The 22,059-nt window shown below is 38.2% G+C and overlaps 1 protein-coding gene across 6 annotated transcripts in view; it reads left to right on the top strand.

Moving 5' to 3' along the window:
- The window catches only part of GABRB1 (gamma-aminobutyric acid type A receptor subunit beta1), a 129,187-nt gene that overhangs the window by 42,367 nt on the left and 64,761 nt on the right, over nucleotides 1–22,059 (top strand). For 5 of the 6 annotated variants that reach the window (XR_005564930.1, XR_003540096.2, XR_005564929.1 and 2 more), the window contains exons 4-5: nucleotides 19,213–19,433; nucleotides 21,724–21,780. Coding sequence is in view for 3 of the 6 variants with exons in the window: in XM_027717690.2 (XP_027573491.1) it covers nucleotides 19,213–19,433; nucleotides 21,724–21,780 (278 nt within the window). In the remaining 3 variants the exon portion in view is untranslated. The remainder of the gene's footprint in view (nucleotides 1–19,212; nucleotides 19,434–21,723; nucleotides 21,781–22,059) is intronic. The other variant, XM_027717691.2, reaches the window with a different exon arrangement.

Raw genomic sequence — 22,059 nt, forward strand, 5'->3', positions numbered from 1 at the left:
TTATTAGATCAAGGAGGTTGCCTACAGCTGATACTACCAGCCATTATATATTAATGCATTTGTTAGAAAAGAGCATCGATTTCCAAAGGCAGTCACCACCTGCCTCTCCTAATTTTTCTGTGGAAGGCTGGTATGCTGCTCTTCATTGCTTAAGGAGGTCTGTGAATCCCATGTTAGTTTCTTATAATAGTAATTTTCTGGGTTTGCTGCTGGCTATATTACCTACATCTTCCCACTATATTTTAGGTGTTTACAAGCCTTCACAGAGTGCATAAGACAGAGCTCTTTAGCCTTGTTCTGCTGGGCATGGCTAAGATCATAAAGGTATATAGTTAATTGCCCATCAGAAATACTAACTTCTTTCAAGAAAAGGACGTGGATCCAGGCCCCACTGCCTCTAAATGTGGTTAAGGAAACAAAGGAATGGCTTGCTCAGTAGCTTATGATTGAGTGGCAGCAGACAAAAGCTTTGTTCTAAATCAAGGGTGAATATTGCTTCTGAGAGTGTAATCAAAAAGTTAGAGAAAGTACCTGAGAAAACTAGTGTCAAAATTCAGGTGATCAAATTATTTGTTCATGTGAACATCCCTAAAATACATATTAGAGCTTCTGAAGTTCTAACAGAGCAATTCAGTATTTTAAACTAACAAGAAGTCGACTAAAAGTCGAGAAGCTCAGAAACAGTTCTTGTATGGCACTGATACCTTCTTAAATTTACAGTATAACTGCTGATTTTCTGCTTTAATTTCTCCTTCCAGATTTTCCCAGGACTGAAATAAGATCTTCCTTTTTTCTGCAATCTTCCTCTTTCCCAGAATCTCCACTGACAATTTTACTTTCAGTTTGTCCCCATACAAATGTTGTGTTGCCTTGACCACCACACCCTTCTGTAGCCTTTCTTTGCAATGTAATTGTAGAAACTCTGTAAGCTTGTGCAAAAGCCAGGCTGTCTGTTATCCTAACCAAATCAGTGTTAGTAGACAAATTCAAGAGGCAGGATGCACCATGTTCTGAATTTGTACAGGTTCGAGTTTTATTTGATTCTTCAGTGGCTTTACAGAATATGCTGAGGAGATGAAGAGAGCCAGGAGCACTCTGGCTTGGATAGAAACTCTTATTAGTCATAGTCACACAAAACAGCCACATCAAAGTAAAAATTGAAATTAAATAATATTTACAAACAGATGAGAAAGTAATGCAAACACTAGTCCCTATGGCTTCTATTATGCTCATTTATCATAATATCAGTGTCTTCTATTAGGGAAATGTGTTCTTTTTATTAAAGAAGTATGATATATCTTAGAGAAAAGAAAGGGAAATGACCTACTATTCTAAAATCAAATGTCAGATCTTCCTCTATATAAGCTTGCCGATGATTATGAAAAGCTTAGCTGGAAGCCAGTTCTTATGCCAAGATATACACTGAAGCATTCCTGTACTTAGGCTACACTCTTATTCCTTTATACAATGTGCATTGGCCAGAAGGAAATATTATTTGCTACTTACCAGCTAAAGAAAATGCTGAATACATTCACAAATTGCCTGTGCATCCCTATAGGCAAGCAAATACAAAATTTGATTCCCAACAGTCCTTTGCTAAAAGTATATTAGCAAAAGTTGCTTTGCTTTCCTTTCCTCCTCAGCGCTCAGATTTTTTCATACTTGGGAATATGACAAGAATCTAAAACAAAGTAAAACATGTCTGACTTTTAATAACTATTACTCAAAGTGACTCAAAGCCTTTCATTATTATTTTCTTCATTACTAATAAGAATTCAATTACAGCGAAATGTTCTAGATGATCATGAGCTCTATTTCTGTCACGCTTCTGCTGAGATATGACAGCATTTCATGGTTAAGAAAATTAATCCCCAGTATTATTTCCTGACACACCTTAAGTTAAAAAGAAAAATATCATGCAAGTACACATATGCTATTACTAGAATATTACAGAGTAAAATAATGCAGAAGATTACCTCAGAAAAATACCTTATGTGAATGAAAGTAATTTTCTGGATTACCTACACATTAATGAAAGACAGATATTCCCCACAAGTTCAGTGTTTAAAATTACCAGCCCAACACATATCTGTGAGAACTTTTCCTTCACCTATAAATGAAGAAGATTTAGCAAATTACAAAAGCCCTTTGATCTACTTGATTTTCTCATCTACATGTTTAAAGCTAAGCATTTCAGCCAAAATTTCAAATAGTGCTCAGTGGAGCAAAAGATATTTTAGAGATAATTACAATACAGTTGAAACTTCTAAACATAGATTGTCTTATGTTGTCACATATAGATCTATTTTAACGTGCTTCTAAACAATGAGAAATTTCCTGTTCAAAAAGAATGTTAACACATCATGCAGGAATATATAAGAAGAATTTAAAAGTCAGTATCCTCATGTAATATCATTAACAGTCACAATCAGCTCTAATGAAATTTTTAGTTCAGTACATGAGCTTTTTTGTATTTAAGTTACACACATCTTAAAGATTGGATGAGAGACAAGGGGCACAAATTGAAACATGAGAAATTCTGACTGAACATAAGGATGAAGGTTTTCCCTCTGAGGGCAATGAAACACCAGAACAAGTTGCCGAGGGAGGTTGTAGAGTTGCCATCCTTGGAGATATGCAAAACTCAAGTGGATGAGGCTCCAAGAAGGCTGATCTCATTGGATATGCTGTGAGCTGGAGGAGATTTTCTGGAGCTTCCCTCCAACCTGCATGATTCTGTAGTTCATATAAAAACTTGTAGGTGTAGCTTAGAAAGAGGCTGAACACCCACGCACTTTGAATCATTTAGGTGGAAATCTGGGGAGGGCTCTCAGAACAGAAATATTTTTTCTTAAATTATTCATTAATTCTTCTCACATTTTATGAAGTCTTTTGACCTCTCTAATATAAAAAAATACTGCGTCAACAGCCTGGTATATTGATTTTTAAGATTATATTTTTATAGCATATTCATCTATACTTAATCATGTATAATAAAGTAGTTTGGAAAAAGCAAAACAAAGCAAATGTGGGGTGTCATTTGATTGAAAATATTTTAGAGGAACTTTCAGTAAGAAAACTTAAAGTTTTACTTTTGAATGATTGAAAATTCTTTTAATTTTTCCATTTGTTTGCTGACCTAAAAAAAAAAAAGCCCCCAAAACACCTCATGCCTCCGTCTGATGCTGCTATTCTCTGATGCACAATCGTGCAATCTTGCCTCTCTCTTTTCCTAGGCTTTCCCAGCACAGTCCTGCTTAATTTCCTTCTGTTGTATTTTTATTTTTCCTGTTCCTTAGAAGTGAAAACTTTGTGGAGGGAAATGTCGTTCCCTTATTTCACTTAAAATATAATTCAGAGAAGTGATTTCCTGAACTATTTTCTGATCCCTCCTGATCATTTTTCTGCTCTCTGAAGAGCTAGTCTTTGCTGATCCCTCACTGACCACTTTTTCCTGCCCCAGTACTTCATGCTTCCTTCACCTCTTCTCCATGTTCACCCTCCTGCCTTTATTCTATTTTTCAACCTTCACCTTCCCCAGGATACCTTAATAAAGATGTAAATGATAATTCCAATCAAACAGCTACAGACAGCCCTACTTTTCATCCCCTGCCAACAGGACACTTCGCCACATCCAGATTGTGCCCAGGCAACCTAAACTGAAGTTGCAGTCTCCTAAGTTGCTGTCTCTTGCCAGCAGGGAGTAGCACACAGCAGCCAGGCCTCACAAGAGCTTGCGGGCATCCTTGGAGTTATCAGGATAATGCTGAAGCTGAGGAAGGGATGAGTTGTGCTCTTACACCACGCAAGTGAGGGAACATCTGCTTCAGGAGAGGCATATTCAGCATTACCAGCTATCATTCCGATGCTGACAGTAAAGCAGCGTATTTGTCAGAAGTGCATTTTTGACAATCAGTTCTTATCAGTATGTAAAAGCAAATGTATCACACTGGAAGTCAGAGAAGGTAGCCCTGCCAGTATGTAAAAGTTGTGCACATCTGTGGCCTTTAAGCTGATGCTCTGCATTTCCCACACCTTTCCGAAGTTTTTCAGCTGGTGATAGCTCAGGCCCACAGTGTGTCACAGATCTGTACTCTGACTACCTGCATAATGACCAGTCTGGCTTTTACAACCCACCACTACCCGGCAGAACAAACAGCTCATATAAGAGGGCATCAGCATCCCTGTATAGTAGCATGCAGATTTCCCAAACTCCAGTTAATTAAGCCTGCTGCTGTCACACAAGGCTGGACTTGAAATTCAGGACTGCACTCTCCATTGACTTGACCATCACCACAGCCCTTCTCTGTGACTGCCCCAGTCTAAATCAATCTCCTCTTTAATTAAATGGTCCTTCTGTGAAGGACAAGGACAATGTTCAGCATTCCCAGTCCCTTGTGCTCATGGACAGTAATATTAGCTTGTTTCTGATTTATCTGGAGTGCGACATTTAGTACTTATAACAATCCTGTTTCTTCTATCCCATCTCCATAACAATGACACATGATATAGATAAATATTCAGCTCTTTCATCTTTTTTTTTCAACAAGATCTCATCCTTTAAAATAAATCCTTGTGATTAGTCTCCTAGTCTATGACTTTTCAGTATTGAATATAATCCCACTTCTACTGCCCTAGCATTCAAGGTGATCATTGTGATATTCTAATACTCTCTGATGTTAACTGTGGCTCCTTACTTTAATATCAGCTGGAAATATCATTGGCACAGTTTGATTTTTCTTGTGGCAGAAAAAATATAACAGAAAATAAAAATTAGTCCCAAATCTCATCCTTTGAGGATTTCTCCTGGAATCTCCCTTGGCATGTTTCTTCTGTGTTCACTGCACACCACTGGCACATCCCCTTTTATCCAGTATCTTAACCATTCTGCTGTTTGTGCTGGTTTTGGCTGGGGTAGAATTAGTTCTCTTCACAGTAGCTGGTAGGGGGCTGTGTTTTAAATTTGTGCTGGAAACAATGCTGATAACAGAAGAATGTTTTAGCTATTGCTGAGCAGGGCTTACAACAAAGGCAAGGCCACCTCTGCTCCTCACGCCACCCCATCAGTGAGGAGGCTGAGGGTGCACAAGGAGCTGGGAGGGGGCACAGCCGGGGCGGTTGACCCAAGGGATATTCCAGACTGTATGGCATCATGCTCAGCAAGAAACTAGGGCAGAAGTTGGCCAGCAGTTGCTACTGCTGGGGATCTGGCTGAGCATTGGTCAGTTAGTGGTGAGCAATTGCTTTCATTTTCATCCCTTATTTTTCTTGGATTTTATCTCCCTCTCTTTGTGATTTTCATTTTACTACAATTTATTACTAATATTATTAATTTATTTCTATTTTTAAACTGTTTTTATCTCCACTCACGAGTTTTCTCATTTTTACCCTTCCAATTCTCCTGCACCCCATTCCTGCTGGGGGCAGGGGAGTGGGAGTGGGAGAGGGAGCAAGTGGCTGTGTGGTGTGTAGTTACCAGCTGGGGTTAAACCACGACACTGGTTTTGTTCTAATTCCCATCTTCTTCAGTTTAAATCATGCAATCAAAGATGTTTTACTGAACATTAGATAGTTGAGGTGCACCACATTTCTTTTATCTATTGAATCAGTCAGAGAATAAACAAGAAGTGACATGGGTCTACAAGTGGTAAGCATATCTTGCATTTTATTTCATGACCAGCTGTTTCTAATTTTGTCCCTTATAGTCTTAAAAAAACAACCAACAACAAAACAAACAAACCAATAACATAATTCTTAAGGTTGCTCTAAGCAAAACAAAACAAAAAAATTCTAGGGCAAAAGGAGCTATCAATTAATCATCTCACACCTCAGATACGAATGAAGCTTAATCTGAAACAATGAGCCCTTTCAATCATCCTCAATTTAAAAGTCAAGTGAGAGCAAGAGCAGCTGACACCTCCTAATTTATATACCAAAACAAACAAACTCCATGGTAAATATGTACTAGCTGCTTGAGATATGGATGACTTAGTTACAAAGTTCAAAGACTTGCTGTCTGGAGAATATTCTACATCTGGTATTATATTTAATAGATTCAGGCCTAAAATAAACCACAGTTATGATGAGTCACTAAATATAAAAGATTACTTGCAGTAAAACATTATATAAGATTTCTATTTTCTCAAAGACTCAAAAAATAATATAAAGTTAAAAAAATCATATATGAAATAGAAAAATATGGTGTGCTATTTAAAACTGTATTGTAGGAAAATATTATGAATGGGATTTCCTTAAAGGTTTGATTAAAAATTCCAATTAGTTCTGCACTTCATTATGAAAAATTATCTAGGGAATGAATCATAGAATCACAGAATGGCTTGGGTTGGAAGGGATCTCAAAGACCATCTAGTTCCCATACCCCTGAATCGTGCAGAAAGACCTTTCACAGGGTGCTTAAAGCCCCATCCAGCCTGACCTTGAACAGGAATGGGGCATCCACAACTTCTCCACAACCTGTTCCAGTGCCTCACCACCCTCACAGTAAAGAATTTTTTCCTAATACCTAATCTAAACCTACTTTCTTTCATTTTGAATCCATTTCCCCATGTCCTATCACTACATGTACATGTAGAAAGTCTCTCTCCATCTTTCTTGTAGGCTCCCTTCAGGTACTGAAGGCTGCAATTAGGTTAACCTGAAGCCTTCTCTTCTCCAGAATGAACAAATATAATGTAAAATAATATGAAATATTATAGGAGAATGAGCCCTTTGAGATTAGCAAGTAGTGCCATTCTGTGAATGCAATTACAAACCCCACATTGTCATGTTTTGTGATACAGAATCTCTCGATCTCTGCTAGTTACTGCAGTCATGTTTGAAATTCAGTTCTCAGGGAACTCTACACCTTTTTTTTTCCCCATTCATTAAGCATAAAGACAACCCTGTACATTCCTATATTGACCTGAACTACAGAATGGTCTGGATTAGACATTTCCTATCCAGATTCATTCCTATGCCTGAGCCACAGCCAGAAGAGACATTTGCCAGCATAGAAGCATCGTTTGTCTAGATTTTCCCATTAGACTTGATCCTGAGCAGAGCCCCCAGTACTGCACTAACAGCACTGAGGCACGGATATCATGGATGGGCATCTCAGCAAGTCTCCCTGAGCGATTCCAGTCTTGGGTTGTTAATTTGCCTTATGGATGGATACTTGTCTACTAGAGAGAACTGTGGTAGATCAGTGATTTTCTGCCATCCGTAAAGAGATGGATGGAATTTCATTACTAATTGGGGTGAGAGACCTCAACACAGGAAATACCAACCACCTCGGCCATAAAGTCATCTGCTGTAGGTTTGTGAAATTCTGATGCTTCATAATGTTCATAGTTCTCATAATGCCTAAAAATGGCCCATGGTGATGTCCTGATAATATTTGCAGCTGTGAAGGAACCAAGATTCATTTTTTTTGGTCGACAGTGTTGACACAGACTGCTAACCAAGCAGTGATTAAATCTTATATTTCTGACTAAAAATGCAACACTGCTTTGAGCTGCGTTTTAAACTAGTATGTATTCTTTCACTTCTTATGTAAGCAATACACTTATAAAAGCAGACCACTGTCTTGCAAGAAAAGCATTGCAATGGAATTATCTCAAACTGTCACTGTGTGTTTTAACACTTGCAAACACAATCCCAAATGTCCGGGGGTGTCTCAAATATACACATTTGCTACAAGCGTTAAGACTTAAATGTTGCATTTGTTGCTAGAACTGGATACTGTAACCATAGTGATTACCTTTCAGTTGCTAGACTTTGACTCGCTATGAAAGGAATAAGGAAAAGGTTTGGGGAGAGATTTAAACAGTTCATCCAATATTAAACTGACACCTACTGCTGAATCTACATTGATGCTGTAAAAAATAGGTATCTTTATGACAAGCAATCTTTGCATACAGAATTTGAAGAAGGAATATGATTAAAAACTGACTAAAATCAGGATTAAAGAAGAATTGTTCCTATAAATACAGAAAGGGAGAAATAAAAGCACTGTTCTCGCACAGAACACTTATCTTCCACCTAACAGATATCCCCATCAGAGAAAAGCTTTTTCCAAGCATCAGGTCGGTTGATATAGGAGAGGATATATGATAAAAATTCAGTGCTGGGCAGAGACTAAGCTGTCTTAGTTGCTCCCCTGGAGTTGAGACATATCCATGTTATAAAACTGTGGCAGTTACCATTACAGCAGACCATGTACCATACCTACTAAGCCTACTGAATTTCATTTTGCTACAGCCAAAACCAAGCTATTCTTCCATCCTGTCCCATACACATTCTCTGTAGAAGTACATTAACTACATCCATGTGTCTTGCAGGAACCACAGAGCTCATCTGCAGCTATTTTATTGCTCAGTACACAGACATTTATTTGTCTGTTGTATCTCATCTGTAATCCAGGAGATCCAAGTGTTAACGTTCATCTGGCTGCCTTAGAACAAGAGGGCTGTCATCCTGCCCAAGACTTGGTATTCACTTAAAGTTTTGTCTCCAGTGATGGCCAACATCCAGTGCTACATAAAAAGATACAAGAATCCTCCAACACACAGAAGTGGAACAATTTCCCCCAACATTATTTTCATTCTGACCCACAAAAGGGAAGTTATTTTACCCTGAACCATGCTAATTTATATTCCTCCCAAGATTTATTTACAATGTATTTTCATAAGCCTGTTTTAACAAGTGCAAATTAGGTGTCAGATTTACTTCTATCACTAAAAATAGCAAACTGAAAAGCATACCAGAAGAGTAACCTATTTCGCTCATTTTAAATTATGAGAAATTATGGGAAATCTTCCCATGAGAACACTCGTGAGTGGTGGAGTGAGATCTGCTTCTGGTCTTATGCTCTAGGGTTCAGAATGGGTGGAAAAGGAGGAAGGACTATTTGCTTCTGATGATCTGGTAACACAAATTTTTAGAGCAAGATGTTCAAGTGCCAGAGCCACTCTCTGATTTTCTATCCTGTTCTGAAGAAAAGGGGCTATTGCATCTGGAAAGTTTGCTGTAGGGTTTGTTAGAAAGCCAATCTAGTGAAAGGAATGAAATACTAGGGTGGGAGTTAGCAAATAAAGGCAGAGTTGTCCCTTGTTGTTTCCTGTACTCCATTCTCCACTCCATTTATTAGCTGTATGATTATTGTCTGTGAAGAGTCAATCTCCAGGGAACAGATGTTCATATTATCCTGAGATACCTTGAGATGTTGTAATCAGCTGAAAGCAAACAGGAAGATAAATTATTTGGTAGTTCAATAAATTTATTACTATAACCTAACAGATCTAAAAGTCATTCCTGCTATAAATAAGTGAAAAACTACACATCCACTCGGATATAACATACCCATCTGGAAAGTCATGTGACATAGCCAGCATGTTTATCTCTAAACATTCAGTGTCTATTGATGCAAATCCACTAATTCTGTAACTATTTAATCAAGCTTTATGTGATTGGGTAAGGCAAATAACAGGCAATTTATTGAATTGGTTCATTCTACTAAACCCATACTTGACTACACCTACTCCGTGTCATCAGAAACCTTAACTGAAGCCACTTGCCATATTGCTTCAAAGCTTTTCTTGCTGCGTGGCGCGGTGCTGCATCCTACTTTGTGCTGAATCACAAAGCTGATCACCTGTAAGGGCCTTCTCTCTGGTTAGGAGTCACCAGGCAGAGCTATTTTATCATATTGAAGAACAGCAAAACTCACTGCCGCAAAGAAGAAAAACCTTTCCATCATCTGCATCACTGTTCATACCATGAACAGCATGACTTAGTCACCTCTTGCCATGCAACAAAACTGCCAAACAGCTGATCTGCTGTCCCAGGAGTTTCCCCTGTTCAGTTTCTTGCTATCGTCCCTTCCTTCCCACAGACCCTCTTTGTAGGTGAGAAGAGGAGGTCTACATCTGTCCCATAATTTACACCTCTGCCAGGAGTGCTGCTTCACTGACATTGGCTTCCACTCGTGTCCACGAACACCTCATTTCTCAGCAAAAGCAAAACCTTCTGGACCTCTACACTTCATACACCTCTGACAACAGCATTTTGATTACTTCTGCATTAAATTAAGCCAGTCCAACAAAAAGTCGTAGTTAGGAAAATACTACATTTTAGCTTTGAACGATAGTGGCACAGACCTAGGCTTCAGTTTAGCCAGCTGCATGTAGAACTTCTCTGGCTGAATATAAGCGTATTTTAGTGGAAAATTAGCCTTACTATACAGTGAAGGAATTAAGGAAAAGAAACAGAAAAGCAGTCTCATATTTGTAGGAAGAGAGATAAATGCACAGGAACCATTTGAAATGCCTGTTTCACTCCTGAAAATACACTTGAATTTCCATTCCTCTCTTGTATTGAAATTGTCTCATTTGCGAAACAGTGAAAACTTAGCAGTAACAAGCAGCTGTTTTCTTGTTTCTAAATGGAAAAAAAATCATGAGGAGTTTTACTTGACACGGTTTAGGCACTGCAATGTCTCCAGAAATAGAAGCCACATAAGAAAACATTGCCTGGCCAACAACTCATGGATTTAGGATCCCTCAGCCCTCAATAGCCCCTCTAGCCTATATTGTGTCAATTGCAATAAATTCAGGACACCTGGACACCCCAAACTTATGCCTTCTGCATCAGTGATCATCACATATGGATCTCTGAGACATTTTAACTTCATCCTGTCTCTCTATAAAGCACCAAGGAAAGTGAAGCTGTGTGCAAGAGAACTGCTACATGTACTTCTGCTGACATCTCAAGATGGACCAAAAAATTACTATCTCGGAAGGGGAAGGACAGGCAAAAATAACCCCCATACAATAACTCAACAAACCAAAACCACTCTTCTGTCAGCCAGGCTCCAGTCTGCGCCTCTCAGAAGTCACCATGCTGGACAAGCTTCACAACAGCACCTCAACGTTCTCTAGCAGGCTGTAGTAAGCAAGGAAAAGCTGAAGAGTCAAGACTGGTTTCCTGGCTTTTTCAAACGTTTTAGATGCAAATTTTCTTTTTCCAAGTTAATAAATAAGCAAACAAAGGCGAGATAATGCTGAAACAGACAAGTGGCTGCTGAGCTCCTGCGGTATTTTAATACTGTGAATACACTAATAAAGTTACGTAGCCAATTTAGAGAGAAGATAGACCACTAGATGCCAACCCACAGACCTTGAGTGACCAGGGTTGGTGCAGCCCTGGCAATAGATCTGAACTGCCTCTGTCACTCTGACCTGAAGCTGTAGAACAGTTGTACACAGCTACTAAAGCTGGTCTCTGCTGTAGCCCCATGCATGGCACCACACTGCTAACTCGTTCTGCTTCATCCTGGCCTCCTCTGACTAACAAACATGAAAATTGCCTTGGTTGAGAACACTGGTACATGTGCTTTATGATCTTTTGCAAGTCCTTAAGTTTTTGTTGCCTCATTTTTGGGGCTGTAAAACCCACTCCAGAACTGTACTTTCACAGCTGTTCTGCAAAGAAGCTGCTCTGCCTTCCTACTTCACTCCTAGTGTTCTTTCCTCCCTCATTACCAATGCTCGGGTAGCCATGGTGTGTACAGGATAAGGGAATTTACCTACATAAAAAACACCATACCAAAATAGTAATGACAAAGTTCATCTCTAACCTGGACCAATTCCCTCCACTTCCTAAGTAGTTATTCAGATGTGTGCTCTCACATGGGAAGGGATGAAAACAGTCGTTGTCTGGCCTTTAGTGAGGTGAAAGCCTTCTGAAACTTCAGACTCAGAGAGAGGTTTTATTGCTGTAAGCATTAAAGAAAACTGATTTCGAGGTTTGTATTTATAAAGTCATTTGCGTGAAAACATTTCCCCAGATTTTCAGTGTAGTGGCACCAGTTTCAACATTCTGAGCTACTCAGTTCTTCAAATAATTACTAATCCCATGTTCTCCCTAGTTACATATTTTGGAGGAAAGAGAGCCTGCACCTCCATATTCTAATCAGTACTCAGGAGTACTATTCAGATGCTTTCAAACTGACTGATGAGTTATTTGCTCTTGATTGTTTTTTTTTTCCTTTCCCAAAATGCCTACACATACTATACAATATTTTGAAATGTGGATTCCCATGAGACTGGAAACAGCACTGGATTTGTAGGGTTTTAATCAGATTAATCATATTAAATTGGCCAACTTCATTAGTTATCCGATTGATTATGCTGTTAGTAAGATAAAAATAAAACAAGGTCCTTTATTATCAGCACTCTAAAAATACCCTGCATTCTGCTCTGAGGATTTATTGTCAACAATACATGCATCTAAAGGCAAACTGATTCCCAGCAAAAGCTAAAGGCAATTTTTCCACAGAAAATCCACATCGCTGCTCTAAACTCATCAACTATGATGGATTATCATGTAGGGAGCTTAATATTACTTAAATTATGCAGCTCATGAGAATTCACATGGGAGACTTTTTCTCAAGCTGCCTTTTGTAAAAGCATCGCAGATGCAATGCAGGTATTTACAGCACACTTGGTTTACAATGATCAGAAGGTGACAGAATTCAGGATCTGGAGGATAGCTGGGACAGCGAGCAGCAGAGTTAGGACTCAGGACATCAGGACAGTAGAATTTGGCTTGTTTGGGTAATTGCTAAGTAAAATTCCTCAGCAAGCAGTCATCAAGCAGAAACAATGGAGGCTGAATTTTAAAGAAAACCAGAAACAATCCACCCTGTCGTGCAAGAAGGCCATAATTTTAGCAGAAGAGCTGTCAGGCTAAGACAGGAGCTTCTCAATGAACTAAAACATGGAAGGGAGCATACAGGAGGAGGAAGCAAGGCAACAGAACTGGCAAAGAAATCAGCAACGAGAATTATTTGTTGTTGAACTGGCTGGAAAGTAAAGGAAATGGATCTGCCGTCTATGTGAGAAAGCAACTGGAATGCTTTTTGCTCTGCCTTTGGATAGGTCCAGAGCCAAACAAGAGTTTATGGATCAAGAATAGCAGCCAAAACAACATGGCCTTGTAATAGTGCATATTTACTACAGACATCTTGGCTAAGAATAAAATGCAGATGAGACCTTCTTCCAACAACTGGAAGAAGTCTCATGTGCATAGTTCTGTTCCTCATGGGAGACTTTAACCACCATGAAATCTGCCAGAAGGAAGACACAGCAGGGCTCAGGTAATCTAGAGGACTTCTTGAATGCACTAATGACCATTTCCCGGCACAGGTAACAAAGAGAAGCTAACAAAAAAGTGTGCTCTGCTAGACCTCATAGTTACAAGAAAAAAGAACTTTTTTGAGATGAGAAACTCAGAGGTAGCCTTAGCTGCAATGACCATGAACTGTGACTATAGGCTGTGACTATAAACAACAACAAAACCTAAACAAATCTCAAAACACCAAAACCTGAAGTAGTAATTACATATAAAACTAAAACAAAAACAAAAAAAAAAAAAAAAAAAAAAAAAAAAAAAAAAAAAAAAAAAAAAAAAAAGGCAACTAACCAATAAAAATAAAATACAAAAAAAAAAATAAATAAAATAAATAAATTAAAAAAAAACACCACACCAAAAAGACACACTAAGATTTAGGATATACAAGTCTAAAGATCTGGCAGCTATGTAATCACTGCTTGTATTCCAGGTAGAGTCACTGACTCACTGCATGTCACTTTGACCTCCATCTGCTTCTCTTGAAACTAAAGAAAATTGATACAGTAGAATGACAACTGAGAACAAGGCAGGAAGAATCAAAGAGATTTCCATCACCAGACCCACAGAAATAGAAATAATTCCTACTGAGAAATAAATTTGTAAATATATATATATATATATATTTATAAAGGCATTAAAAAAAATTCAGTTACTGTTTTTATAAAGTTAGCTCAACTTCATGTTAAGATATATGTATCTGCCATCCTACATTGTTAAGCATCTTCTGGAGCCAAGGAATCTAGCCATGGTTGTCTGTCTTCACTAGTGATTTCCTACTTAGAAGCTTGGCTTACCATAAGGCCCTGCACATCACAGAATAAAGGTTTGTGGGGTTTGCTTCACATGCTCAGCTAGTTCATCCTGTGACTCCATTTGCACATTACTGATATTCACCTGTTTGTGTTCTTTTCAACTTTTTGTCCAGTTCCTATAAGGTTTCTGGTACTGTTATCACTTATACAATAGGGTTCAAAACAAAATTCAACAAACCTCTCCCATCTGCTCCTAAGATCACAATCAGGTCAGCTTCACCTGCAGTGCTGTGCACTGACACCACAAGGAATTATTCTGAGCTCTTAGCACTGTGTCATCCTCCTTAGACATTCAGGCACTTCGTAATGGTCTCATAGTTCACTCCTGCTGAGCTAGCTGGAAATTACAAAGAAAAAAAATTAAGTACTTCAGGAACAACCACTGTTGGAAAACAGGCTGCTTTCCAATTATCTTGCTTATAGGTAGCAAGGGAAGTGTGGTTTAATTAATTCTTCACTCTTCCACAATGGTTTGCCTTAACAGGAACTTGAAAGTGCTGCATTCATCCAACACATCTTTGGCTTCATTTGCTTTAGTCTTCACATCACATTCCATATGGTAAACCCTCAAAGCTGATCTATGCCCACCTCATTGCGAGTCAGTCCTCCAATCAGTAAGGCACCATCTTCCACACAGTCCACACAAGAACCTGGGAAGTACAGTTTTTGTCCAAATGCCCAGTCCCACTCCTGTGTATTGGTGCTTCAAATCCAAGCTGGATGAAGTGTTTTGGAATGTAAGTTAAAGTTTGAAATTTCTTTTCCTTGGAGTGCTTTCTAAACCTGCTTTACGGAGAGGATGAGGACAGCACTACTTGAGCACAATATCACAGTCCTCAAATGTCATTCCACCATTCCCTTTCATGCCTGCATATGAATAGACAAGTTTTTGCACAGCTCAGAGAAGACTCCTAGAACATCCTGGACTTCAGCAAGAAGCAGCATATAATACCTAGAACACCTTTGGACTGTAGTTGCCAATACCTGGACTTTAACTGGCATCCTCAGATGCAGATAGACAGGTATGAGCCACCTGGACTAGTTGGGGGTTTTTGGCAAAAACTTGTTTTCAGCTGCCTCACAGAGAGAAATGGCTAAGAGAAAACATGGTTGTTTCTTACTGCTGTCTACATTTGCTCTTAAAAGATGTGTCAAGACATGTATTAATATATACTGGTCTGTGGAGTACTTGCCCATAAGAAACTTTTCTATTCCTTTGTTTTCCCTCCAGTTGTTCTTTAAGAAACACTAGGTACCTGGAGGCTTAACAGGAAAGAAAAAAATCCATTATTGCCCTTACATCATCTATACATATTGCACAAAAAAAAAAAAAAAAAAAAAAAAAAAAAGAAAAAAAGAAAAATAGGGAACAAAAAAATTATGGAAATAAAAAGAAACTTATGGGGACTGTCCAGTCTATTCCTTACTGGAACTCTAAGTTGTTCTTCTGACTTCAAGTACAATATGGTTCAGTGGTCCATTCATTTTCTTTCCTACAAGAAATTTATATTACTCAAGTGAACTGTGAAGCTTGGTGCCAGTATTTATTTATGAGGCTGCTTAAATTCAGATTACAAAATAATTTGCAATTCTGAGTAAAATAGACTAGTTTCTCTTACTCACATTTTCACAGAACCTCTCTTACCTAGGAAGAGCATGCATTTGTCTTAGCAACCTAATGCACCTTATTAAAGCACTGTACAGATATACCTATATATGTTATAGTACACATCGAGTTACATGCACTTACACATTTCCAGTTTGATACAAAGAAATAGGAATTTTTCACAAGTACTAAGAAAGGGAAAAAAAAAAATCTCATTCTAACGAATCAAAATTTGTTACATAAAAAAATTACATAAAAAAAAAAACAACACTAAACCAGATACACATCAAAACAGCATTATTATTGGTGCTCTAACATTACCCCTCTAATGGTTCACTATGCCCTGAAAAAGTAGGGAAGCACTTCTGGAAAGCATAGATAGCTCAATTAAATCTACTGAAATATCATAATTTTTATGCAGCATTACAGCTTTTTTTAATTATGGAAAGTACAGTTCAGCACAAAAAATGTTCAGTGTGTTTCTAAAAAAGGTGAAATATTTTTAAAAACAAATAATTTAAAAGAACAGTTAGCTGCAGAAACAGATTCTCTTTTTTAATTTTACATTGAGCCCTGCTTTTTTAACTCATGAATACAAATTCTTAAATATGAAAGTTAAACCTAGTCTGATTTATTTCCATGTCTAGACTGATGGGAATCTTGGGAAGCTTTCATAAAAGCTAAAAAAATTCTGCAGCCAATTACCACTACAGATATGACAGATTCGGAAATTATTCATATACTCCAGAGCTTGAAACCACAAAATCCCCAGCAAATTTTACAGGGTAGAAGACAAGTAGTCATTAAATTTCCACTTCATTCACACCCCTGTACAATATAAAAAATAATACAGAAACCTCCAAGATGTGACTAGCCATATGACCTGCCAGCATTTTATCCTTCACTGATGAGATATGAGAAAGATAAGGCTGTATTTCATGTAAAAAGTTAGAAAATGTATAGCTATAGAATTTGGGTTATTATAGCTCAGATATAATTTGCTTTTCATTAAAATAATCTTTAACTATGCTTTTTAAAATAAGAACTTACAGCTACAGGGACTCTCACAATCGTGACATCAGACTATTTTCCTCATTAAAATATTAAATGATTAACAACCTCAAGTACTGGGGAATGGGAAAAAAATTGATAATTTCCTCAGTTAAGAAACACTGACATTCATTTAGGATGAAGCTCAGAATTTTTTCTTCCTCATTAGCACTTGCTGGCTTGCCATGTGCTTCTCCATAGTGTAGCACAATTGCAGGGCAGAGGATCACTCTCTCTTACCATGGTGTTACCAACCACAGTATTTGGGATGTAGCACAGCTGGATGAAACAAAGTTTCTTCACAGACTATGATGCTAAAAATAGCAACTCATTTTCTTCTAATAGTCATAGCCAAGACACAGAATTTCTTTTTCTTTCACTTCATCACATCCTTTAAGATCTCTTGTAGCTTACCTTGGCTATTTTTCTGTCTTGGTTGAGCTTTGAGAACCATCACATAGACGCCCTCTCAATTGTTTGCTTTCTTCCAGGACAGCATGACAGTTCTACAAAAGCAGCTTTAAGACCTAGTGAAAATACAAAGGAAAACAAAAAGGAGAAAAGATTATTGTGTATAATTGGAATTTGTACACCATCTGTGCTGAGGACTGCATAGGCTCTGCTGAATCAAGCAGAAGATGTAGAGCATACCTGGTGAAGCACTGAGGTTAACTATTATCAGTCATCTCTGAAGGCTTTTCTACCTGAAGTGGCTTGAAGTAGGACAGGTTATAAAACAGATACAACATATGAAAAATGAAGACTTGTGATGTTGGGTTTTTTTCATCTTCATTTGGGTTTTTCTTGTTTGATTTTTAGATTGGTTTTTATTTTTAATTTTCATTTTCTCTCATCCAATTCCCAAATGATTGCTGTACAAAGAGGAACAAGGGGCAGGGATTTAACTTCTCTTTAGGTGAGGCTTCTAACCGACTTCTATTCAAGTTGTACATTCAAAACTTGCCTCCTTGGTATCCATGTTTCTCTGTACCACTATTTAAATTATAAATCACCCACTCAGCAACGCACAGCATATACTCCACTGCATTTCTTTGTAGTTCCAGGCTTGACCAGCATGGTCTAGAAAGCAAAGAAGATGTCCTGACCTCCTCCTAGGGCCTGGGCCGGGAAAAAAAAAACTTATTCCTTCAGCATATAACCTCTTGTCTTTGTTGCAGGTAGCAATTGTCTTGCAGGCCTGGAAAAGGGCATATCTATGAAGTCCTTGCAAATCTGGGATCTGTGCTCGCAATGGATGTAATTGTCCTATCTTATATAACCACTGATATTTCATCCATACAAAAAATTACTACAGACCAAGGACAAGGAAGAACAGCATTTTTATTACTAACTTTTACTGATAAGCCCATAGCTCTGTTAGATGCAACATTTCAGGTAGAAAGGTTTTTTGAAAGTTAACAACTCTGCTTTGATTTCATGGCAACGATACAGTCTTAAGAAACCATTAAAGATGAAGAGAGCAAATTGTATCAGACAGTTTTTATGCTGTTTCTTCAAAAATTAGAGTCCACGCCAGGATTTGTGAGAACGACAGAGGTAAGGTTTTCTATCACATAAAAAAAAAAAGTCTTACCCCTGACCAATTTTTTCAATAATAGCTATGATTTTGATGCACTTCTACCTTAAAAAAATATGTAAGTGTGACCTGTCACTTGAAAACAGGGTTGGGGGAAGAGATGAGGAAGAGAATACTAATAGTCCACATACTGCTGTTTTAGTCATCTTCTAAGAACTCCATCAGCTACAAAGTACATGAGCTTTACCACTTTAAAAATTGACTACCTTTAAAATGACCGAATTCCCAGAAAAACAGATAAGACAGCGTAAATCAGACTAGAAGCCTTTTAGAACAATTTCTTTTCTGATGAAGGGAAAGCTGAAAGGCTGCATAAACGGTATTTCACCTAAGTTACAACATGATAGTCAAGAAAAGGTGTTGATTTTCTATGCAGTAAAATCCAATTGTCAAGGACAGAAAGGACTGCATTCCTCAGGCTGAGGCAAGGTGTGCCTGGCTATCTAAAGTCATTGCATCTGGCAGCTCTAGCAGATGGGGAATGGGAAGTTATCCATTATGTTCTAAGGTCATATTTGCTGTTTCTGAGGAAGTCTAAGGACTGCTGGCCATTCTGGATTGTGGGGACAATCAGGATAAGGGGAGTGAATATCAAAAGAATGTCCTCAGTGCTATGCAATGCTATTTGGCTGAGGTCACCTAAACCCTGTTCTTTTCACATTAAAAAAAATGTTTAAAAAAATCAAAACCCAAGTTTGATCCACAGACTGGAAAAGCAAACGTATTCCCTCTGACTTAAAAGGTTTTGAAAGCCTGTGGTAGTCACTGCCACTGGTGAGTGGTATGAGGTTTGAACAAGCCAAGGCTTATGATCACGGCTAATGACAACAACACCTTAATGATCCCTAGATTTTCTGTTGCTACTGAAACTCAGTTACTGAGACTTATCTAAAAGTAAACTTCTGGTAAGTTAATCGGTATGAAAATACAAAGAGCCCTTCTTGTTTCTTCCATAGGACTACACCCTGACCATGTACTTTCAGCAGTCCTGGAGGGATAAAAGGCTCTCCTATTCTGGAATACCTTTGAACCTAACTCTGGACAACAGAGTGGCTGACCAGCTCTGGGTGCCGGACACATATTTCCAGAATGACAAGAAATCATTTGTCCATGGGGTGACAGTGAAAAACCGAATGATTCGACTCCATCCAGATGGGACAGTCCTTTATGGCCTACGGTACGTTGGGTTTTTTAATCAGCTACGTTACTGTCCTGGCAGAAGTGCAGGTAGTACCAATGTCACTTTCCTCTCCTTTTTCCCAGTTTCTCAGTGCAGCTGTATGAGTCAGCACATACTTCATCTAGATGACCACATCACACCCAAGAATTTTCCACAGAGCATCAACACTATCTTTAATAACTATATCCATAACTAACAAAGTCTAATGCCTCCTTTTTTTTTCAGCTCTTCTGAGTGTATTTAAACTACTAAAAGAGTTCTTTATTATGGTTATCACTTGGTAATCAATCACAGTTTAGACCATCACTTACTTCCTTCTAAAATTTCTCCAACAGCTCTTTAGGACAATGTGAAATTAAAATTTGGAGTCATCTGAAGAAATCTGACCAACATTTGGTAGGGAATAAAAAGAAGATATTTGTAAGTTTGAGTTAATTATTTAAATATTGTCTATATGTCTGAGTATAGGTTTTCTTTAATCTTCCTTGGTTTATAACTGCCTCTTCACACCACAACTGCTTCTTCATACAGTGCAACCATATTCACCCCTGTAGATAAAAATATATTCTGAAGTTTGAACAGGCACAGTCTGATTATAAGGTACACAGATGTGAAATTAAAACTATGCCAAGCTATTTGTTATGTTGAGAATTTTGCAGAGCCTGAGTAGGGCTTTATTGCATTATTTTTGAAGTTAAGGTAGCTTTGCTTGGAAATAACATTGTCTGTCTGAAAGAACCTTTGATCACTCTTGTCATTCGACAATAAAAATAATGTCTGGAGAATATAAACCTGAAAGCATAGTTCAGTTAATCAGAAAAAAAGTTATAAAGCATAAAACTTAGTTGAAATACCTCAAAAATGTACCTAAGATAGAATTAGAAAAAAAACCCAAACTACTGCAGCAGTTCAAAATGAAAACAATATTTGGGAAAGTATAACTTAGAGCTTACTGAAAATAGAAATTTGAAATTACCTTTTAGCCTATAAAAACATAACCTTTTAAAACACAGCACTACCCATGCAGAGGAAGCCTTCCAATCTATCAATTCAAGCTTCTCAAGAAACAAGAAATTATTTAAAAATTATTATTTTGGCTAATCATGAGTTTGCTTTTGAACCTATCAGATTCCCAGGCAGTGTATCAGTTGCTATCAAGAACCACACAGTTTAATACAACTAGATCTGTTCTGGTACAGAAAAACTGCTATTTCAGTTGTGAAAAAGAAAACAAGGGACCCATGAGGAATTAGTTGTTCAACTGAAGACTGTCATTAACATCTGCTAAACAGAGCATTTGAAAAATACATCTTTCCCATTGCCTTCAGACCTCCTACAGTTCCTTTCAATCAAATTGACTCCTGCAGGACAGTTACCATGAGAGGAATTTTTGGTCTGGTAACTTTTCAAAATATTTCTCCTTTTTTTCTTTTTTTTCCTTTAAGGCCAGGAAGTAAATTTATTTAGATTCTAGAATTTGCAAAGTGGCAAGAATGTGCATTAGAGGCAAGCACTCCCTCACAGGCAGTTGTATATACAATATAAACTACACCTTGAAATGTATGCCATGCATATGCTTCCACACACATGCTGTACATTGCATATCAATAACGGTCTTCTGCAGAAATAGCAAAAGAGGCTGTGACACATCTGGTGAACCTGCTGCAAGTCCTCTCATGTGTTTCATCCACAAAGCAGCAGCATGGCCAAGAAGCTGTGACCTTGCCCATGCTCGTCCTCTCAGAGGTGATCAGGCAAACCTCCAGTGCAGCAGCAAAGATGGTCAGCTTCACATAACAAGGTTGCTAGTTCATATGATCGAATAACCATTCACATTTGAATAGTTAAGCAACAGTTCTGCAACCCTGCAACAGCTGCAGTTCTGCACGTTAATACCCCAGCCAATATCTATCACTTCTTGTGGTAGGAAAACCAAACAGAAAAACCAAAACAAAAAAGGCAAAAAACCCCACACTAATATAAAGGGTAACCTACCCACACACTTGCAGTTCGGTACTGTGCAATTCCCTTCTCCTCCCTTACCCCTGCCTCATGCCCTTAACATACACTGCCACAGGAGCAACTCTGAGTCTCCCAGATTTCTGGGCTTCCCCACCTTCTCACCCAGGTTTCTGGGCTTCTCCACCTTCTCACCCCAGAGAAGGCAGCACGGTCTCAGGATGCAGCAGGGCCAAGTATTGCTCGGTGTGCCCATATCTGCTGATGGCATTGTCGTCACCAACCACATGCATAAAAAAAGTGCTGAGCTGTCAGGTCTTTTTCACAGGTTGAGTTGGTGTGCCATGTTTTCTCCGGGGACAAGGCAGCTCTTTAGATGCATCTGGTGAGTAGACTTTGGCCTGTAGTTACCACACATATAGTGTCCCCATCCCACAAGAGGGATCTGATCAAAGACAAAATTAGCAAATGAGCAGGAGAAAAAATGATGTTAGGAAACATTAAAACTATTTTCATATGACTTATTGCTTTAAACTTGCATTAGTGGTCACTTTCCTCATGGTAATAAATATGCTTCTGTGAGCCTATAGTTACCTTTAGATCATACGAACATCAATTTTTTCATTTGCTAGATGACACATATGCCTCATAAGAAATAAAACAT

This window comes from Pipra filicauda, unplaced genomic scaffold, assembly GCF_003945595.2.
Source record: "Pipra filicauda isolate LSUMZ 115617 unplaced genomic scaffold, ASM394559v2 scaffold116_size3395265_pilon, whole genome shotgun sequence".
Taxonomy (NCBI): Eukaryota; Metazoa; Chordata; class Aves; order Passeriformes; family Pipridae; genus Pipra; species Pipra filicauda.